The sequence below is a fragment of the Vombatus ursinus genome, unplaced genomic scaffold (assembly GCF_900497805.2).
Source record: "Vombatus ursinus unplaced genomic scaffold, bare-nosed wombat genome assembly UNPS02014789.1, whole genome shotgun sequence".
Taxonomy (NCBI): domain Eukaryota; kingdom Metazoa; phylum Chordata; class Mammalia; order Diprotodontia; family Vombatidae; genus Vombatus; species Vombatus ursinus.
In genome coordinates this window covers 23882312-23900438 of record NW_020954567.1, presented here as the reverse complement: position 1 = coordinate 23900438, position 18127 = coordinate 23882312, and the positions used below count along the sequence as shown (strand labels likewise).

Sequence of the window (18127 nt, the reverse complement as noted above, 5' to 3'; positions counted from 1 at the left end):
GTCACCTAGGGCACTGAGGGCTTAAGAGACTTGCCAAGGAACACAGAGCCTGTGTGAGTCCAAGGTAGGACTCTAACCCAGGTCTCCCTGACTCCAAGGCCAAATATCTGCCCATGATATCATGCTGCCTCTCTTACTGTGGTTATTGTACAAACACCAAATCCTCAATTAGGTGATCTCTCTATAACTATGAATTGTTAAATTTTACACCAATCTATTATAAGATGACTATAGAATTATATGTCAGAAAGGCCAGTGGCCTAGGAGAATTAATATGTAGAATCTGTTAATTAGAGGGTCTTTTATCAGTACTTTCATTAAATGTGCATTTCTTAAACTCATTTCACCACAGAACAGTTGGATCCAACACAATTGCACATGGTTCACATTTATATAAATGTTTTAAGGTTTAAAGTATTTAAAAAGAGTGTAGGGGAAGGGATAGAGTGGGAAATATAGGTGATATCAAAGGAAAAGGTATCAAAATTTATTTTAAAAATAGTTACTATACACAAAAAGTAAGTAATGCAAATATTATCATCCTCACTTTGAAGATGAAATACTTTAAACTCAAACAGTTAAATAACTTGCTTTGACACCCACAGCTAGTAAATGTCAAAGCCTAAACTTCAAGCCAGGTCTTCTGACTTTAAGGTCACTGCTCTTCCCACCATGCCACTCTTCCTCCATAGTAAGTGCTGGTCTGGGAGGGCTCTAAGGACATGGAACATCCATGGTCTTAATCCTTCTAATACCCTGGCCTTCCAGTCCATCAACCTCTTCAACTCCCATGACCTCCATCTCCATTTTGCCTGGGCCACCCAAAGGCATGATCCTCCATCTCTTTAGAATTCACCGTCATCAGAAATTACTTTTCTTCTAGTGTCCTGACCTCTCTGACCATAATGACATTTCTACCTTTACTCTTGTTAAACTTGTTATTTACTCTCACTACAACCTCCAGTCTCACAATATCCCTCCCTGCTGTCCCGACTGAGCCAATATTCCTTTTCTGGGCCTATATTTTTATTATTATTATAAATTACAATAATAATTATATTTTATATGGTGCATTATGGTTTGCAAAACATTATATATATACATATATATATAAAACCTCATTTCTTCACAACTACTTCACAACTACTCTAGCAGGTAGGTGTCCTTATTATTTCTATTTTATTGATAAGGAAACTGAGGCTAAGTGAGGTTGAGGGACTTGCCCAGGGTCACACAGCTAAGAGTCAAGAATCTTACTGTGTGCCTCCTTGCAAGAAGAAATTGTTTTATTTGTTGTACTTGTATCCTAGCCCTAGGACAGTGCCTGGCACCTAATAAATGTTTAATACATCTTATTGACCAATTAAACTGGGGTGACAGTCCCTTGCCTGGATCTACCAAATCCTCAAAAATCTTACTTCCTTCAGCACCAAATTCCAAACTGGTTGCTTTGCCCCATGTGGGTAGCCCTCCAACTCCCCCTTCCACCTACATACTGCTGCCTGAGCCCTAGAACAACCTAGCCCGAGGCAATATCAGCATTTTGTGACTCTCTCCTTGGAACCACCTCCATATTTGTAACTCTTCACTACTGACTCCCCTGGCTGCCCGCAGACTATCTGCCTGACCTCATCTTCCAATGATTAGCACACTCCTACCCAGTCATCTTCTCCCCATCCTAGTGATTCTGAACCTTCAGCTGTAATTCTAGACACCTCATTCCCTGCTGCCATTCCTTTATTCCTAAACCTCTGAACCCCATCCACTCAATATCCCACTGCAGAACTAACTCCCCCTTCCACTGTGCCCTATGCAATGCCTGCTCCATAGGTAACTTTCATCTTAAGTCTTTTCCTTTCTCACTCTTTCCATCTTCTTTCACTCACAGAGACCTGTGGCTCCCTCCTGATGACATAGCGCCCCTCCCCCATCCTTTCCAGCGCCAGCTGCACTTTCACTAGCTTACTTTTCCCCATAACTGACTGTGTTGGGAAGTAGGAACAATTTCTTTTCCACATTGCCTCTTCCAGATTCTCCCCCTACCAGTACCACTCAGTAACTTTTTCTCCTTTGAGGTTCATTCTATCTATATTCATTACCTAATTAAGATCCTGGTAGCTGTAATCATAGATAATTGTCCCCAGGACATTTGCCGTCCTTCCTCAATGAGTTCAATGCCTAGTTTTCAATCTTTCTTCTCTAATTCCTGCTCTCATACTAGGAGACTTCAACATACGTTTGGACACTCCCTCAAACACTCTAACATCTCAGTTCCTCAATGTATTCATTTCATATGACCTATTCCTTCACCCTAGCTCAGCTCCTCACAGGGATGGCCATACTTTAAATCTTGCCATCGTTCACAAATATTACATTTCCATATTTAGTAATTTTGAAATTCCTTTATCTGATCATATAATTTTTAGCCATAAACATTTCCCTCTTTGTACAACCCATAACCTTGTTCATTGTCTTTATTTTACACTCTTCTGAGGTCTTCACTGCTGCATTGGCTATATTTTCCTCCATTCCCCATCTTGACTGCTTTGGTGAACCAGTTCAACTCTATCCACTGCTGTGGAGTCCCTTTTCCTCTTATCCTATTTCGCCCTGTCAAGCCCCAGATTTGAATTACTCCCATCATCCACTGCCTTCATTTCTATTCTTGTGCTGCTGAATGAAACTAGAGAAAATTACAAAACCTCACTAATTAACTCTAATACAAATATGTATTCTCAAGGCAATTCACTATCCAACTCCTTGGGAAAGCTGCCTATGGTTAGTGTCTCCTCTCAATCTCTTGACTATCTGAAATTGCCTTCCAACTCCATCATCCAATCAAAACTTCTCCCTCCAAAGTTATCAAGGATCTCTTAATCATCAAATCTAATGGTCTTTTCTCATTCCTTATCCTTTTTAATTTCTCTTCAACCTTTGACAGTGTTAGTCCCCCTCTCCTCCTTGATCTCCTCTCTCTAGGTTTTTGTGGCATTCTCTTCTAGGTCTCCTGCCAATATGACCACTCCTCAGTCTCGTTTACTGGATTTTCAAACAGATTTGTACTCACTGTGTGTGACCCCCAAGGCTCTGTCTGGAGCCCTCTCCTCTTCTCCCTCTATACAATTCCTTTGGTGATTTCATCAGCTCTCATAGATTCAATTATCACCTCTATGCAGATGATTCTCAAACCTTTTTATCCATCCTCAACCTCTCTTTCTTGCATCTAACCTATGGTCTAGCCTATTAGACATCTCAAACTGAGTATCTCATAGACATTTTAAACTCAACATGTTCAAAACTGAATGCATTATCTTTCCCCAAAAATCCTTACCCTCTTTCAAAATATCCCTATCATTGTCAAGGGTACCAACATCCTCCCACTCACCAGAGATTCACAACCTAGATGTCACCCTCAACTCTTCACTCTCTCTCATCCCTCATATCCAATGGGTTGTCATGTCCTGGCTATTCTAACTTTGCAACATCTCTCCTATATGCCTTCTTCTCTCCACTGACATTGCTATCACACCAGTGCAGGTCCTCATCATCTAATACCTTAACTACTACAAAAGCCTTCTGGTTGATTTCTCTTCCTTAAGCCTGTCCCCATTCAGTTGTCAAAGTGATTTTCCTAAAGTGAAGTTCTGCTATATCACCACCTCCCTCTACTCAATAAGTGGCATCCTATCATTCCCAGGATCAAATATATAATCCTCTATTTGGTGTTCAAAGACCTTCATAACCTGCCCCTGCCCACACACACAAATCTTTCCAGTCTTCTTACACTTTTCTGCACTCTTGTGTACTCTGTGATCCAGGGACACTGACCTCCTTGGTGTTCCTCAAGCACAACATTTCATCTCCCAACTCTGGGCATTTTCACTGGCTGTTCCCCATGTCTGGAATTCTCTCCCTTCTCATCTCTGCTTCCTGGCTTCTGTGGCTTCCTTCAAGCCTCAAAGTCTCAGTGTGTGCCTTTTCTGGTCTTCCTATGCCAGTGCCTTCCCTCAGAGATTAGCTCTACTATATCCTACACATGGTTTGTTTGCACATAGTTGTCTGCAATGTTGGCTCCTGCCAGTAGACTGTGAACTCCCCGAGAGCAGGGACTATTTTCTGCCTTTCTTTGTGTCTTCAGCACTTAATACAGTCAGTACCTGGTACACAGCAAAAATTTAATACTTGCTTGTTGTTGATGTTAACATTCATGTCCCACTTCAACCTCAGAATGGAATCACCTTCCTCGCCCCTAAACTCTGCTCCCTCCCAATCTCTGACTATGGTACCCCATTCTTATACTCACTCAGGTTGAAGATCCTACACTGAGAGAGTTAGGAGGGACATCAGAGCTCACATAATCCAATCTCATTTTACAGATGAGGAAACTGAAGCCAGAGAGGTTAAGTCACATGGGTAGGAAGGGGCAGGGCAGGGATTCAAACCCAAATCTTCTTATTCCAAACTAAGCATTCTTTCTTCTGGGCCATGCTGCCCTTGGAGTTTTAAATCTTATTTATTTCTGACTCTTCCTTCATGCTCACACCCCATTTATACTCTCAACTCTATGTCCACAATATCTCTCAAATAAGTACCTTCTTCATTAAACTATTCTAGGTTACAGCTCTATAACCTCTCACCTGGAGTGCCAGAATAGCCTCCTAACATCTCCCTGCTGCTGGCTACTCCCCTCTCTAATCACACAACTGCCAAGATAATATTTCTAATGCACAGATGCATGCCACACTCTGTCCACAATAGCGTAATAAAAAAAAAAACACTACACCTGGAGCTAGCGAACACCTGGGTTTCTGACTCCGACACTGACTCTGAAGCCCTGGAAGCGCATCACAAACTTTCTGAGCCTCCGTTTCCTCAAGTGTAAAACAGGGATAACAATGACAGTAGTGCTTATCTCACAGGGTTGTTGTGAGCATCAAAATAGATAATATATGTAAAGTACTTTGAAAACTATAAAGTATTATTGTACGTAAATTCAAGTGATCATCTTAGCTTAACACTGAAGGCCTTTTAAAAACCTGGCTCCAACCTATCTCTCCAGCCTCCTTTCATAATATGCCTTCCCCACACTCTAGTTCCAGCCAAACTGGACAATTTCCCCAGCTTCATCTTGCACTCTCCCACCTCCGTGAAGGCAACATGCCCACAATGATGAACTTCTTCCCCATCTCAGCCTATGGCAATCCCGTTTTTCCTTCAAGGCCCAGATCAGTGCTATCCTCTCTGTGAAGCATTCTCTGATCTCCCAAGCTGAAAGTAGGCATTTGCTCCTCAAGTTTCCCTGGAGCATACTGTTTGATGTCTCCTATGTCCTATTAGAGGCCACACTGATGTATAGACATGTCATACCCTCTCCATTAAGCTAGGATGGGGATTGTGTCATTTTTCCATTTCTATGCCCAGTGCCTTGAATACCTCTGAGACACAGGGGGAGGATTGGGAAATTCTGCAGCAAAACAAAGGAGACCAAGCCACTTTTCACACTGGAAAATTGCTGCATAGAACTAGTTTATACTCATATAGTTTATACTCATTTTAATATTTTAGAGGAAAAATATTGATAGCCAGAAAATTATATCATAGAACCCCTTTTTACACCACATGGCATTCCAGAGTTCACCAAATCAAAAAATCACAGACCTGGAAGGGATTTAAAAAGTCATCATCCTACTCACATATGAACAAGAATCTCCTTTTCAATAGAGCCAACAAGTGGTAGTAGTTCACTTTAACTTGAAGACCTTGAATGAGGGGAAACTCACTTTCTCCTAAGATAGCATATTCCACATCTAGAATTTTCAAAGGACTGAAATCTGTCTCTTTACAAACTCTGCCCATTACTTCTATTTTTGCCCCAATGGATCCAAGGAAAACAAGCCTAATCCCCTCTACACATGACAACTTTTCAAATGCTTGAAGACAGCCATCCTAAAAGGCTTCTCTTGACCAGGATAAGCATCCCCAGCTCCTTCAACCAATCTTCAGATAACGTGATCTTTAGACCCTTCACCATCACGGTCACCTATTTTTCTTACGTCCAAAGGGAATGTGATCATAATAGACAATGAAGAATCCCATATTTTTGTCCATACCAACATACTGTTTTAGACAATTAAAGTGGATCTAATTCCTTTATAGTATCAAAATCTCATTGGCACCAGGAGAAGCAGCATGAGAGCACAGTTATCTCCCACTGACTCAAGAGTGATAGGAAGTAAAAATAAACCAAAATTTTAAAAGTCCCCATCATATTTCTGAAATAATTCTAACTACAGTGTGGCCTGAAACTTCAGTGAGTCAATTATCTATGGAATGACAAAAATATCAACTATGCTGTTATAAAAATGCGCTACAGAATATAATTACATGAGGAATAAGTGACTTTATTCCATCCCACCTCATGCTCTGACCTCTTTATGATCCATACACACACATACATACGCACATTCTTATAAAATTTTAGATCATTCAGAAGAAAAAATAATTTTTTCCTTAAATTAATCATAAAATTATTTTGCTCTATATAGATAGACACAGTTTACAATTATCAAAGACTTGAAAATACTGAAAATAAATCTCATTAACCATTTCATCCTCCCTTGAACCATAGCAAATTTTTGATCTGTCTATGGCACAATGATAGTACATACTGCATCCATGTAGGTCAGCTGTTCTGCCACAAGGTCTTCTGGGAATAAAGTGAATTCACTTGATCCACCACCCTCTAGATCCTCTTCTTCTTCCAGACTGAAGGTGAGAGCATTATGAAATCCATCTGTCCATGAAATAAAAATTATTTATATTTAAAATCAGTAGCTTATAACTACCTACACATAGATCTTGGATTAATTATGGATTTTTCCTACAAAGAAAGATTAGTCCAGGTTCTTCCTATAAAATAAGGATAAACAAAAGGGATGGATTTAAAGAAATCTATGAAAATTTATGTGACCTAGTACAGAATGAAGTAAACGGAAACAGTAGAACAATTTGTGCAATGATTGCAACATTGTAAAGAAAAACAACTTTGAAAGACTTAAGAACTCTTACCAATTCAGTGAACCCCTACGACTCCAGAGATCTAATACCCTCAATATCTTTGTAGATTCCCTCCCTATAGAGCAGGGGTTCTTAATCTTCTTTGTGTGTCAGGGAACCCTTTGGCAGGCTGGTGAAGTCTTTGGACCCTTTGTCAAAATAATGATTTGTGGCTACATTCATAACTGAAGAAATGCTAAATTTTAACTTATAGGTTAGTGAAAATAAAGATTGCATTTTTTTCACATCCAAATTCATGGATTCCCTTAAATGTATCCACAGACCCCAAACGAGACGCCAGATTAAGAGTTCCTGCTACAGATAGTGAGATTCTTCAGATATTTCTGTTTGTGAAGGATAATTATACTGACTGCTTGAAGTGCTAGAATATTAAAGAGTCTCCTCAATAAGATATATGACAACTCAAAAGAAATTTGTGTGTAATCCACATAGGAAAAACTATGACTGGCCGGTTCATTGTTTGTATAACAGTCCATCAGTCCAGTTATACAAATGTTCTTGAATTAAACTTCAGGGATCATAATTAAGCAGACATAAGAGAGGGGCCTGTTTGGGGAATTATGAAACACTTTTAGTCATTTCCAAGCTGTTTCCTGACAGAGAAAGCCAATGTTGTGCCAATAGTGCTATACTATGGCTATGAATCTGGAAATACCATAATCTCTGAAGAATTAAAAATGTCAGTAACCTTAAGGGCAATGTATAGCTGCATACTAAGTATAAACAGGCTGAAGCTTATTTCTAGTGATGACCATTGCATACTATGTGAAGTAAAGTAGAATAAGGGATAGTATCTAAGAAGTGTATAATCTGATAACATCAGTTGGTCATTTAGAAAAAAAATGAGTGATAACAAATGGACAGCCTAGATGCTTACTGGCAACTACTTAATGTAAAAAGAGCCAATAGGAAGGCCTCCAGCATGTTGGATGGAGGATTTTTGGGAGACTGTTCGCAAATATCTCATAGGATGAGAAGGCAAACTTAGATGACTTGTGACCTGTACCACTGGAAGAAGACTCATATCGGTGAGATCACAGACCCACTGAATTATAAGAAAATAGAATTATGGAGTCCGTAGTGAAACTTTAAGACAAGCCTTCCCCTCACAATATGCTATCCACACTTATCTCAGGCCATTACATATAGAATCAATTGATCAATCAATAAATAAGCTAGGTGCTATTCTAGGTGCTGGAGACACAAAGACAAAAATTAAATAGTTCCTGCCCTCAAAAAACTTACTTTCTACTGGAGGATATAACATGCTTACAGGTAAGTAAACACAGAAGATATGAAAAACAAATTTTAAAAATATACACAGCATTTGGTTTAGGGTTAAAGTGAGTGGGGGAATGAAGAGAGACTTCTTGAAGGAAGTGGCACTTTAGCTGAGCCTAGAAGGGAGAAAAGGGGGGCCCAGGTGAAGAGGCGGAACATCCCAAGCATTAGAGTGACAGTCTGTGTAAAGGCAAAGTATTTCCTGCATGGAGAATTTGTATTTGCTCCCTAGAAGCAGCAGGGAGGAAGGGAGGGAAGGAGAAAAAAACATCTTTAAAAAAATTAAGTGCCCACTATGTGCCAGATACAGTGTGCTAAGTGCTTTACAAATATCTCTTTAGATCCTAACAACAACCCTAGGAGGTAGATACTATTGCAAACCTCATTTTATAGTTGGGGAAACTGAGGAAGACACAAGTTAAATGACTTGTTTAGGATCACACAGTAAGTTTCTGAGGCCTCATTTGAACTGAGGCCTTCCTGACTCCAGACCAGGGCTCTATCTCCCACTGGGAGCCACTGATGCTTCTTGATCAGAGAAGTGATGGTCAGACCTGTGCTTAAGGAATATCAATTTAGCAGTTATGTGGAAGATGGATCAGAGAAGGGAAAGAGTGGATGCAGAGACCAGTTAGGGGGCTACTGTAGTAGTCTGGGCAGAGGCAAGTAGGTCTGGATGAGGGTGGTATTTAATGACTCCTCATTGAATGGAATAGGAGGACAAATCTTTCCAACCCCTTTGCAGGCAGTATTTATAAAAGAAAAAGAGAAAGACAAAGGAAGAAGCTTTTGGGCTGTGTCTCTAGTCCTAACTCTGCCTTCATTCTTTTCTCTCTCTCTCTCTCACCCCGCCGCAAATCACCTCACAGGCCACCACCATACAAATGATTTAATTGGACTGTGGTCCGTCTAATAAATGTCTCACTCCTGAAGTCTTAAAAGGTCTCTGATAAACAATCTGTAAATACTCCTCAGTGGATCATCCACTAACAGCAGCCTCCATTCTGTGATTTCCTGGTGAGTCCCTGGGGGTCCCTGCAGCCTCTAGGTCTCCAAACCTTGTAAGGGTTATTTGGGCAGGAGGTTGTAGATTTGTGCATTTTTAAGCTTCTCTCCCTCCCCACAGAATGTGAGAATCAATCAGCAAAACCCACAAAAAGCTCATAGCCTTTGGGGGTGGGGGGAAGGCAAACACAAAGCCTTTACCCTGGAGTCTGGCTCTAGAAACAACTTTTCAATTAGGATCCCTGCACCTAATAAACACAGAGTTTAGAGATATTTTTGGTTTAGCCTTTCCTAATCAAACCCAAGAAAATGCATTCCTAGGTATTGCCTAAAATCTTTCCAAAGTCAGGAACTATCCCTGACCTCTGTATGTCCCCTAGGCCATGCCAAATTAACTCTGCCTTCCAGGGTCCTGGTTGGAAACAATGAATGACTGATCCCATTGGTACCCCAATTAGGCCTGGAGCCAGCAGCAGCACCAATGAGCCGAGCTGTGGTCTGGTCTGGTGTTCTCTACTCCAACAAAAAGACAAAATGAAGAGGCCCCAAAGGGAGCCTGGATTCTGGCTTTTATAGGAGGGGCCCTAGCATTCAAACATTCCAAACAGATGAAGTCATCCCCAGTATGGTATTTGGCAAGTGACCTCTTAATAAGGTCCACCCTGCCTCTCTCACCCCTTCCCTGCTCCCTTTGCCCCCAACACATGGAATATCCAACAGGTAGTGATGCAGAATGTCAGATTGTTTTCTGCAGCTGCTGAGCTCCACTGATCGCTATTTCATGAGCTGTTTCCTGTCCCTCCTCTGACAAATTCAGCCATTGCTTTCAGGAAATACACTTCAGGAGCTCCAAGTTGGTCAGTAGCCTCAGCAGCAGTGGCCACAGCAAACTAGGAAGTGGGCTTGTAGGCCAAAGGAAACTTTCTAAGCAGGAAACAGACAACGAGTCAGCCAGGAACTGCAGACCGGTCCTTCTCTCAGTTACTATGGGCTCACAACTGGTTGGGCCAATATGTGACCTGGGCTATAGGTCTGTCTTTTGTCCTCAGATGGAGGCAATCAGTTCTCAAATAGGAAAAAACAACCACATTTATTTCCTTTGATGCAGCAGTTGGAGAAGATGCTAAAGGACAAAGCCTGGAGGCCAGGACTGTAATTGGTGTTGGCAGAGGGCAGATCACAGTGACACTTTCCAAGCTGAAAGAATGAGACCATTTCCATATTGAGAGAAAGAGAAACTTCATTTCCATGCTTCTGAGAGAAGAGCTACTGACCATAATTTAACCCCTTTTTTGCTAGAAACTCTTAAAGCATCTCTGTGATGTGGACATTGTTATTTGAGATGTAAGGTAGCACTAGGGTGTACATGGACAAGTGTATGGTAGGCCTAAACAATTATCTGGTGCACATAGAAATGGACATGCAATCAATAACATGCATAACCACAAATTTAACCAGAACCTAAACAAGTTGGCCCCCAACACCTCTAAGAAACCTACCTTATCTAGAACACAGATACATGGGTCTATGGGTCTTAGAGTCTTCAGTCATAAAACGAGGGTTTTGAAGAAGGTGGTTGCTAAGAATCCCTTCCAGCTCTAATATTCTATTACTCTGTGATTACATTTTCAATACCCGTTGGAGGAAATTGTTCCTTTGAGCAACACAGCATGCTTCTAATAATTCTGCATAAGCTGTGCCTTTCTTTTAAGAATAGAATTACCTTACCTCTACAGACTATAATAAAAACATTCTCTCCAGTAATAAAAAAACTGGCATTTACACAGCCTTTAAAGTTGGCAAAATATTTCATATGCTTTATCCCATTTGAACCTCAAAACAATTCTTGGAGCTAAAGTGTTTATTATCCTTATTTTATAGATAAAAAAATTATGTCTCAAAGAACTTAAGTGACTTGTCCACAATCATAAGGCAAATCAGAGACAGGATCTGAACCCAGGTCTTCCTGACTTCAAGTCTAGTTTTCTATCCACTAGTCTGTACTAATAAGCAGATCTAAGAATCTGGTTCAAGGACTTTTTCAGTCCTAAGTAAAGAAACTTACTGTCAGTTTCCACGTTCTGCTTCTGAAACTGCTCCAGAAGGTTTTGTGCTCTTCGTTCAGGGTCAGAGCCTGGCATAGTCCGTTTAAGATAGTCGAGCAGCTTCTGCAAGCAAGGGTAATGAGGTGGTTCCCGGAAGTCTTCAGCACACTGGTCCAGCCAGGCCCTCAAGATGGAGGCAATTGCACTGAGAAGAGAGACAGAAAAAATTATCTCTCCTCACCTGCTTTGGAGGCTGAAAACAAAGGGCAGAAACTCAGGCCTGGGTAATGTATGTGCTGGGTAATAGATTTTCCAGTTCTAAATCTCTTGAAATTGTGACCACAAAATCTATGACATGGACATTTTACCAAATCTTGTTGTGTCTGCCTTTACAACATCTCTCAAATCTTACTCCTTCTCTCTTCATACGTAGCTGCCATCTCAGTTCAGATCCTGATCACCAGGGTCCAGATTATTCCAAGAAATTTCTGACAGGTCTCCCTGCCTCAAACCTATCCGCATTCTAATCCATCCTACACATGTCTACCAAAGTAATTTTCCTGAACATAGATCTGATCATCTACTCAATCAGATCTAGTTGCTTCTAATCTCTAGGATTAAATGTAAATGCCTCTGTTTAACTTTAAAGACCAACACAACCTGGCCCCAAACTATCCCTCCCCCCTTATCATACATTATTTCCCCTCCTGTACGTGTGATATAGCTGAACTGGCCTTCTCTCTGCTCCCCACACACAATTCATAATCAATCAAAGATGTCATCCAATCCACCATCAATCAGCAGGACATGCACTATGGCTTGGTTTTCCATTGTAATAATGAATTTGCTCTAATAAATTCTAATTCATACTCTTGGACTTCAATTTCTTTATGACCAAGGGAACATTTGTCTGGGGTTGAAGGTGTTGTCTTTGACCATGGGATAGAGCAAAATCAACAGTCCCAAGTGGTATTAGGACTTGACTTTGCACTCATTAACACTAAGGTCTTAAATTCAAACTGCATATTAGAAAGACAGTCATCACACTAAATTTCATGTGCTACGACTACTATCTAAATCTTTTCTTCTCATCACAAAGACTTACTGATTCAACAGCAAGCTGAACAAAAAGGCTGCATAATATACCTGGGAAGGATACAAACATCCTTCATTCTAGCTTGTAGATCTCTGGTAGGCAGCCAGGTGGTGCAGGGGACTGAATTCTAGATTGCCAGTTAGGAAGGACTAAGCTCAAATCAGCATCTGCCTCTTACTAGCTGTGTGACTCTGGGCAAGTCACTTAACCTTTGTCTGACTTGGTTTCCTCATCTATAAAATGGGGATAATATCATCTACCTCCCAGTGTTGTCATGAGGATAAAATGAAATAAAATTTGTAAAGCACTTCACAAACCTTAAAAGATTATGTAAATGCTGCTATCATCGTCATCATTGTTAAAAAATTGGGCTTACCTATCATGGACTATAATATTTAATGACAATGACGAGTATAATGGAAGATGATAGGTGCACACTCAAAGTAATATGTGTTTGACATATCTCTACAGCTATTTCCTCAGCAAAAGAAGAACTAAGAAACTAGCAAGTTCATAATGTACTATGCTTACTCTTCAAATGATCATGTTTCTAACTAAAATGCTTTTGATTAATAGGTCATTATTATCTATGAATGAATGAACCTTTTAGGATTTCACAGATATGTTTATATTACTTAAGCCCTGAATTCATATCAAGAATCTTGATTTAAATAAGCTCATGTTTAAGTTTGAAATTTAAAAATAAACAGAGGAATGAGGAATTTGTTAATTCCTCATTCCCATGGCAGACATTAGGACACTTTGGAAAATTGTAATGTACTATATATGTGTGTGTGTGTATATATAGATAGATATAGACATAGACATATATATATGTATATATACACAGACACATAGACACATATACACATTCTATATGTACATACATAAAGACATATGTACATACATGTATTTCCATATGTACATAAGATGTGTGTATATGTAAATCTCAAGACATATAACATCAAATTAAAATTTCAAATTAAAAACCATAAAGATTGTGTCCCCTATATCTCTATTTCATACTAAACTAAAAACTATAAATATTTCATTTCCCTATAGAAAATTAGTTGTTCTGGACTTTACTAAAAATATGAAAAAGTAAAATGAAATGACTACTCTTTAAAGAGGTCCAAGATATAGTTGTTAGACAAGTGTTTTTCCCCTTCTTAGGCAAAATTATATATCAACATTTGAAGAAGAATATCATGAAGCAGCATTTTAACACTTCCTTTTTAGGGAGAGTGGGGAGGGGGGAGTTTCTGCATAGTTTTGTTGTTGCTGTTTTTCCCTATTCTGATAGTCCTTGAGTTCAGACCCATAGAGAGCCGCTGAAAGCAGGAAACTAGACTGTAGCATGTCTGCATCAAGTTTGGCCCCATTTGCCCTCACAGAGGACATGTTTACAAATTTCAAAAGAGGTGATAAATGAGCTAATTAGTCACAATGCCTTCTTGCTTCTCAGAACACCTCTCTTAATATTTCTAGGAACAAGAATTTTCCTCATTTTACATGGAGGAGAATAGGTAGAGGGAAGAAAATTAAGTTCCAAAAGGAATAATAACCTAACAAAGAGATCATCTCATCTTTCCCTTTCATTTGTTTTCTCTTTTCCCCAAATTTTCCCAGGTTTTGTCAAAACATGTAGTATTCAGAACCTGGATTGAAGCACAGCATGAACAGGAAATATTTCTAACACCTAACAGTTAATACTGTCTCCCTTATTTCCGAAGGAGGACAACTATAGAAAGGCCAGATTCTCTTAAAGGAAAAAAAAAAAAAGGAGCTTTGTACAGACAGGACTGACTGCAGCAGGGTTTACTTTGTATTTCTCTATCTGAAGTTTTTAGACAGTTCTGCTAATGAACCCTGCTATTTTACTCTTTGTTACAGTGACCTTCCCTTCCCACAGCTTGGTATGAGCAAAAGCAGAGCTGAATCCAGCTGGGTCTCTCAGAGCAGCATTTAAAAGTTCACCACACCCCAGACATTCATATTGCAAGCATAAGGAATTCCCTCAAAGGGGGAATGAGAAAGAGGGGGCAAGGAAACACACTTACCTTCCCTACTACCAATGGGATGTTCCACACTCCCCCCAAAAAAACCCTACACAATAAATAACACCGGCAACAGGGGAAGCCACTGACCTCCTATCAACTGAGTGTTTATCAGCATTGCTGGGGAGGAAAGCTTTCTGGGAAAAGCTGCACGAGAGCCCAAAGCTCAGAGAAGCTTCAAGTTTGATGTCCCTGGGAAGAAACTCCCTGCACTGGCTAGACCAAGAAGCAGATATGAACAGGAGACTTTCATTATCTCAGTAAAGAAAGCAGTGTCACAGGATCTATCTGCCACAACAGGAAAAAGGAGGATCACTTCTTTTTTCCCTATAATCTTTCCTAGGCCTACCCTGAAACTCTAATCCATGTCTATTTGGGACGTTGTAGGTTTATAATTAGCATAATATCCAAAAGGAATCCTGGTTTGAGGGTATCAACTTTAAGAAAAAAAGGCCTTGTGTGAACAACATAGGTGTTAGTTTGGGAAGGATTCTTGGCTTTGCTAATACACAGCAATGGGGCGGCCTGAAGGAAAGAAGAACCGAGTTTTAGTCTACTTCTAATGTACAATATCTAATTAACCAGATTATTTTAGAAAAGTTAAAGTCACTATCATTGGCTTCTCCATGTACAAAATGAGAGTTATTATTTCTGTCTCCATCAAATTCACATCTGTCATTTATGAGGACAAATCAGAAGGTATTTATAAAAATAATTTGGCTCCTTGAAGGAAAGATGAAAGATACGAGCACTGAGTATGAGAGTTGGAATCAGAGGGTCTGGATTCAAGCACCAGCCCTGCTGATTGCTAGTTATATGATCTTATACAAGCCCCTTAAATTCTGTCTTTCAGTATTTTGGATTAATTCAAGCAATCCAACAACAATTAAGTAGCTACATATGTCTGAGGAACAAAAGGAAGGTCCAGGTGAAAAGATTCTAGTGAAGCAATGACAATCCTTTCTTTACCAATGCTGGAAAAAACAACTTAGAGTCTATACAATGGTTAAGTTGGCGCATCACTGGCACATATCCCTCCATCAATAGATTACAATATCCTCAGCAAGCAGGTTTATGAATTTCTCTGGGTGAGAAAATTCATCACCTGATGGCAAACGTTCTGCTGCTAAGCTTCTCCAAGCTTAGCCAAGGTGGTTCTCAGAGAACAGATATGAAGTGTGTTGCCAGGGCCAAATTCTAAGTATTTCCAGTCTGGTGGATTTGTCTGAGGGGGTGCTCCACTGCATAGCTTTCAAGAACCCCGGGTACCTTCTTGGTGTCCAATAAGGCCTCGGAATAAAACTTTAATGGAGATAAATGACATCAGTATCATACACAGAGGGCAGGACATAGAAGGTGGCCCAAAAGTCTTAGTGTAGTTTTAAGCTATAATAACTTCAAAAGTATAAATGCTACAAACTTTAAAAAATAATTTAATATTTATTTAAATTTCTTTTATATTTAGTTTTATGAATTTTGAATAATACATTTTCTATTTTAATTTAACCAGATAGGACACTCTGGGATGCACTGAATGTTAAAACAGTTCCTAGATAGAATTTTCTCAGACCAGTAGAACAGATGGCTCTTGCACAGCCACCTCAGTCACCTGATCTGTCTCCATTAGATTTTTTTCTTGTGGGCTCACATCAAAATGTTGTATATACATCAAAATCTCCTTCTTTGGATAATGTTAAGGCTAGGATTACAAATGCAAACCTTTCAACCACTGAGCAGCAGCTGATGAAAGTTTTTGCAAAGTTTAAAAATCTGACAGAATCATGTATATAGCACAGGATAGTAGTTAACAGTTGAATTTTAATAAGAAACATTAATATTTTAAATTTTAAAAATGCTGTTTTTATACATTTATAGCATTATAATTCTGAAGTTACTTAAGCTTAAAACTGCACTAAAATTTTTTTGGGACAGTCTGTACACAAGATATGATTAATATACAAAAAGTAGCTCCTTGCCAATAGGAACAGACAATCATATGCACATACACACATACATACTTAATTCTTTGAAGAATATGTATGACAAATACCATGTGGTAATACAGGGTCACCAGACTGTAATATAAATTCCAAGGTATTTGATGATACTTTAATGACCCATAAGCAGGAAATGGTGACTTCTAAGCATTAAGATAGTGACATATTTTAATCCATTGTGGAAGAAGGTGGCTAGTCCCTCCCTTTTCTTTAATGATAGCAAGCAATTATACTGTGCTTTAAAAATGCAAAATGAATGGGCAGCTAGGTGGCACAGTGGATAGAGCACTGGCCCTGGAGTCAGGAGGACCGGAGTTCAAATCTAGCCTCAGACACTTAACACTTACTTAGTAGCTGTGTGACCCTGGGCAAATCACTTAACCCCATTGCCTAGGGGGGGAAACACAAAAATGCAAAATGTTAGGGAAAGTATATGTTTGTGTGTGTGTGTGTGTGTGTGTGTGTGTGTGTGTGTGTATACATGCATGTATATATCAACATCAATATATGCATGCTTAATTGTAGCCTTGGGGTAGGGAGGAGGGAGGAAAAGGGAAAAAAGAACAAAATAATACTTGTATGGCAGAGAACAAAAGAAAACCTACAAAGAAGCAAAGAAAAGATGGACACCTTTCAACATAATGCACAGTATTTAATATATAGGCTTTCTTGAAATGGAAAATTATTGCTATATATTCTGAATCTTCTCCTGTGTTCTGCTGTACATATAACATTTTTTCTTTTCTTATTTTATATTTGTTTATAATGTCTCTTTTTCTTTTCTTATTATGTATTTAAGTTTTAGTATTTTTCTAAAAGAAAAAAATATTTAAAAAAAGAAAAAATGCAAAATGTTTCATGTACATTACCTCATTTGAGCTTTACATCAATACTATAAGGAAGGCACCATAGGCATTATTGTTCCCAATTTATAGATGAAGAATTTGAGTATCAGAGAGATAACATGACTTGACATGGTCACACCACTAGTAAATGTCAAAGGCAGTATTTGAGCCTGTGTCCTTAGCATTCCAAGTTCACTGCTCTATCCAGCATGTCATGCTGTCTCTCTGAAAGCATTATCTTTGATGAGCTATAAAAACTTTCCTAGTGAGAAGCAGATCCCCAAATGTTTGGTGAATGGCTAGGAGAGAAGTCCTCTAAAGCATAAAGGCTATAAGGAAAGATCTTTGTACTTTAACCAAGCTAGAGAGCAAGGTATAAAACAGTGAAAGGTATGTTCACCAAAGGTGTTGGCTACCATCACAGAGGACATAGAGTGTAGATTCCAATTATAAGAAGGATTCTCCATCATTAAAGCAAGATTCTTCAACTGTTCCTGTTTACAAGTGCCATTTTGTTGATTGTATCAATCCCTGGAAGCTAATTCAAGAGAATAGTCTAATTATCCATCTTAGAGACATCAAATGGCTAAAGAATGACTATTGACTTGGTTGGTGGTATCAAACTCAAATAAAAATGGGGGCTGCCAAACCATACATAGGGACCCCTGAACCCATATCTTGACTTAGAAAACCACATAGTAACATTATCTATGTTCTATTACAT

The 18127-nt window shown here is 39.2% G+C and overlaps 1 protein-coding gene across 5 annotated transcripts in view; it reads right to left on the bottom strand.

The window, feature by feature from the left end:
* The window catches only part of RGL1 (ral guanine nucleotide dissociation stimulator like 1), a 211609-nt gene that overhangs the window by 60029 nt on the left and 133453 nt on the right, over nucleotides 1-18127 (bottom strand). For all 5 annotated transcript variants that reach the window (XR_003569639.1, XM_027868474.1, XM_027868472.1 and 2 more), the window contains 2 exons: nucleotides 11429-11613; nucleotides 6669-6793 (listed from right to left, as the gene is read on the bottom strand). Coding sequence is in view for 4 of the 5 variants with exons in the window: in XM_027868474.1 (XP_027724275.1) it covers nucleotides 6669-6793; nucleotides 11429-11613 (310 nt within the window). In the remaining variant the exon portion in view is untranslated. The remainder of the gene's footprint in view (nucleotides 1-6668; nucleotides 6794-11428; nucleotides 11614-18127) is intronic.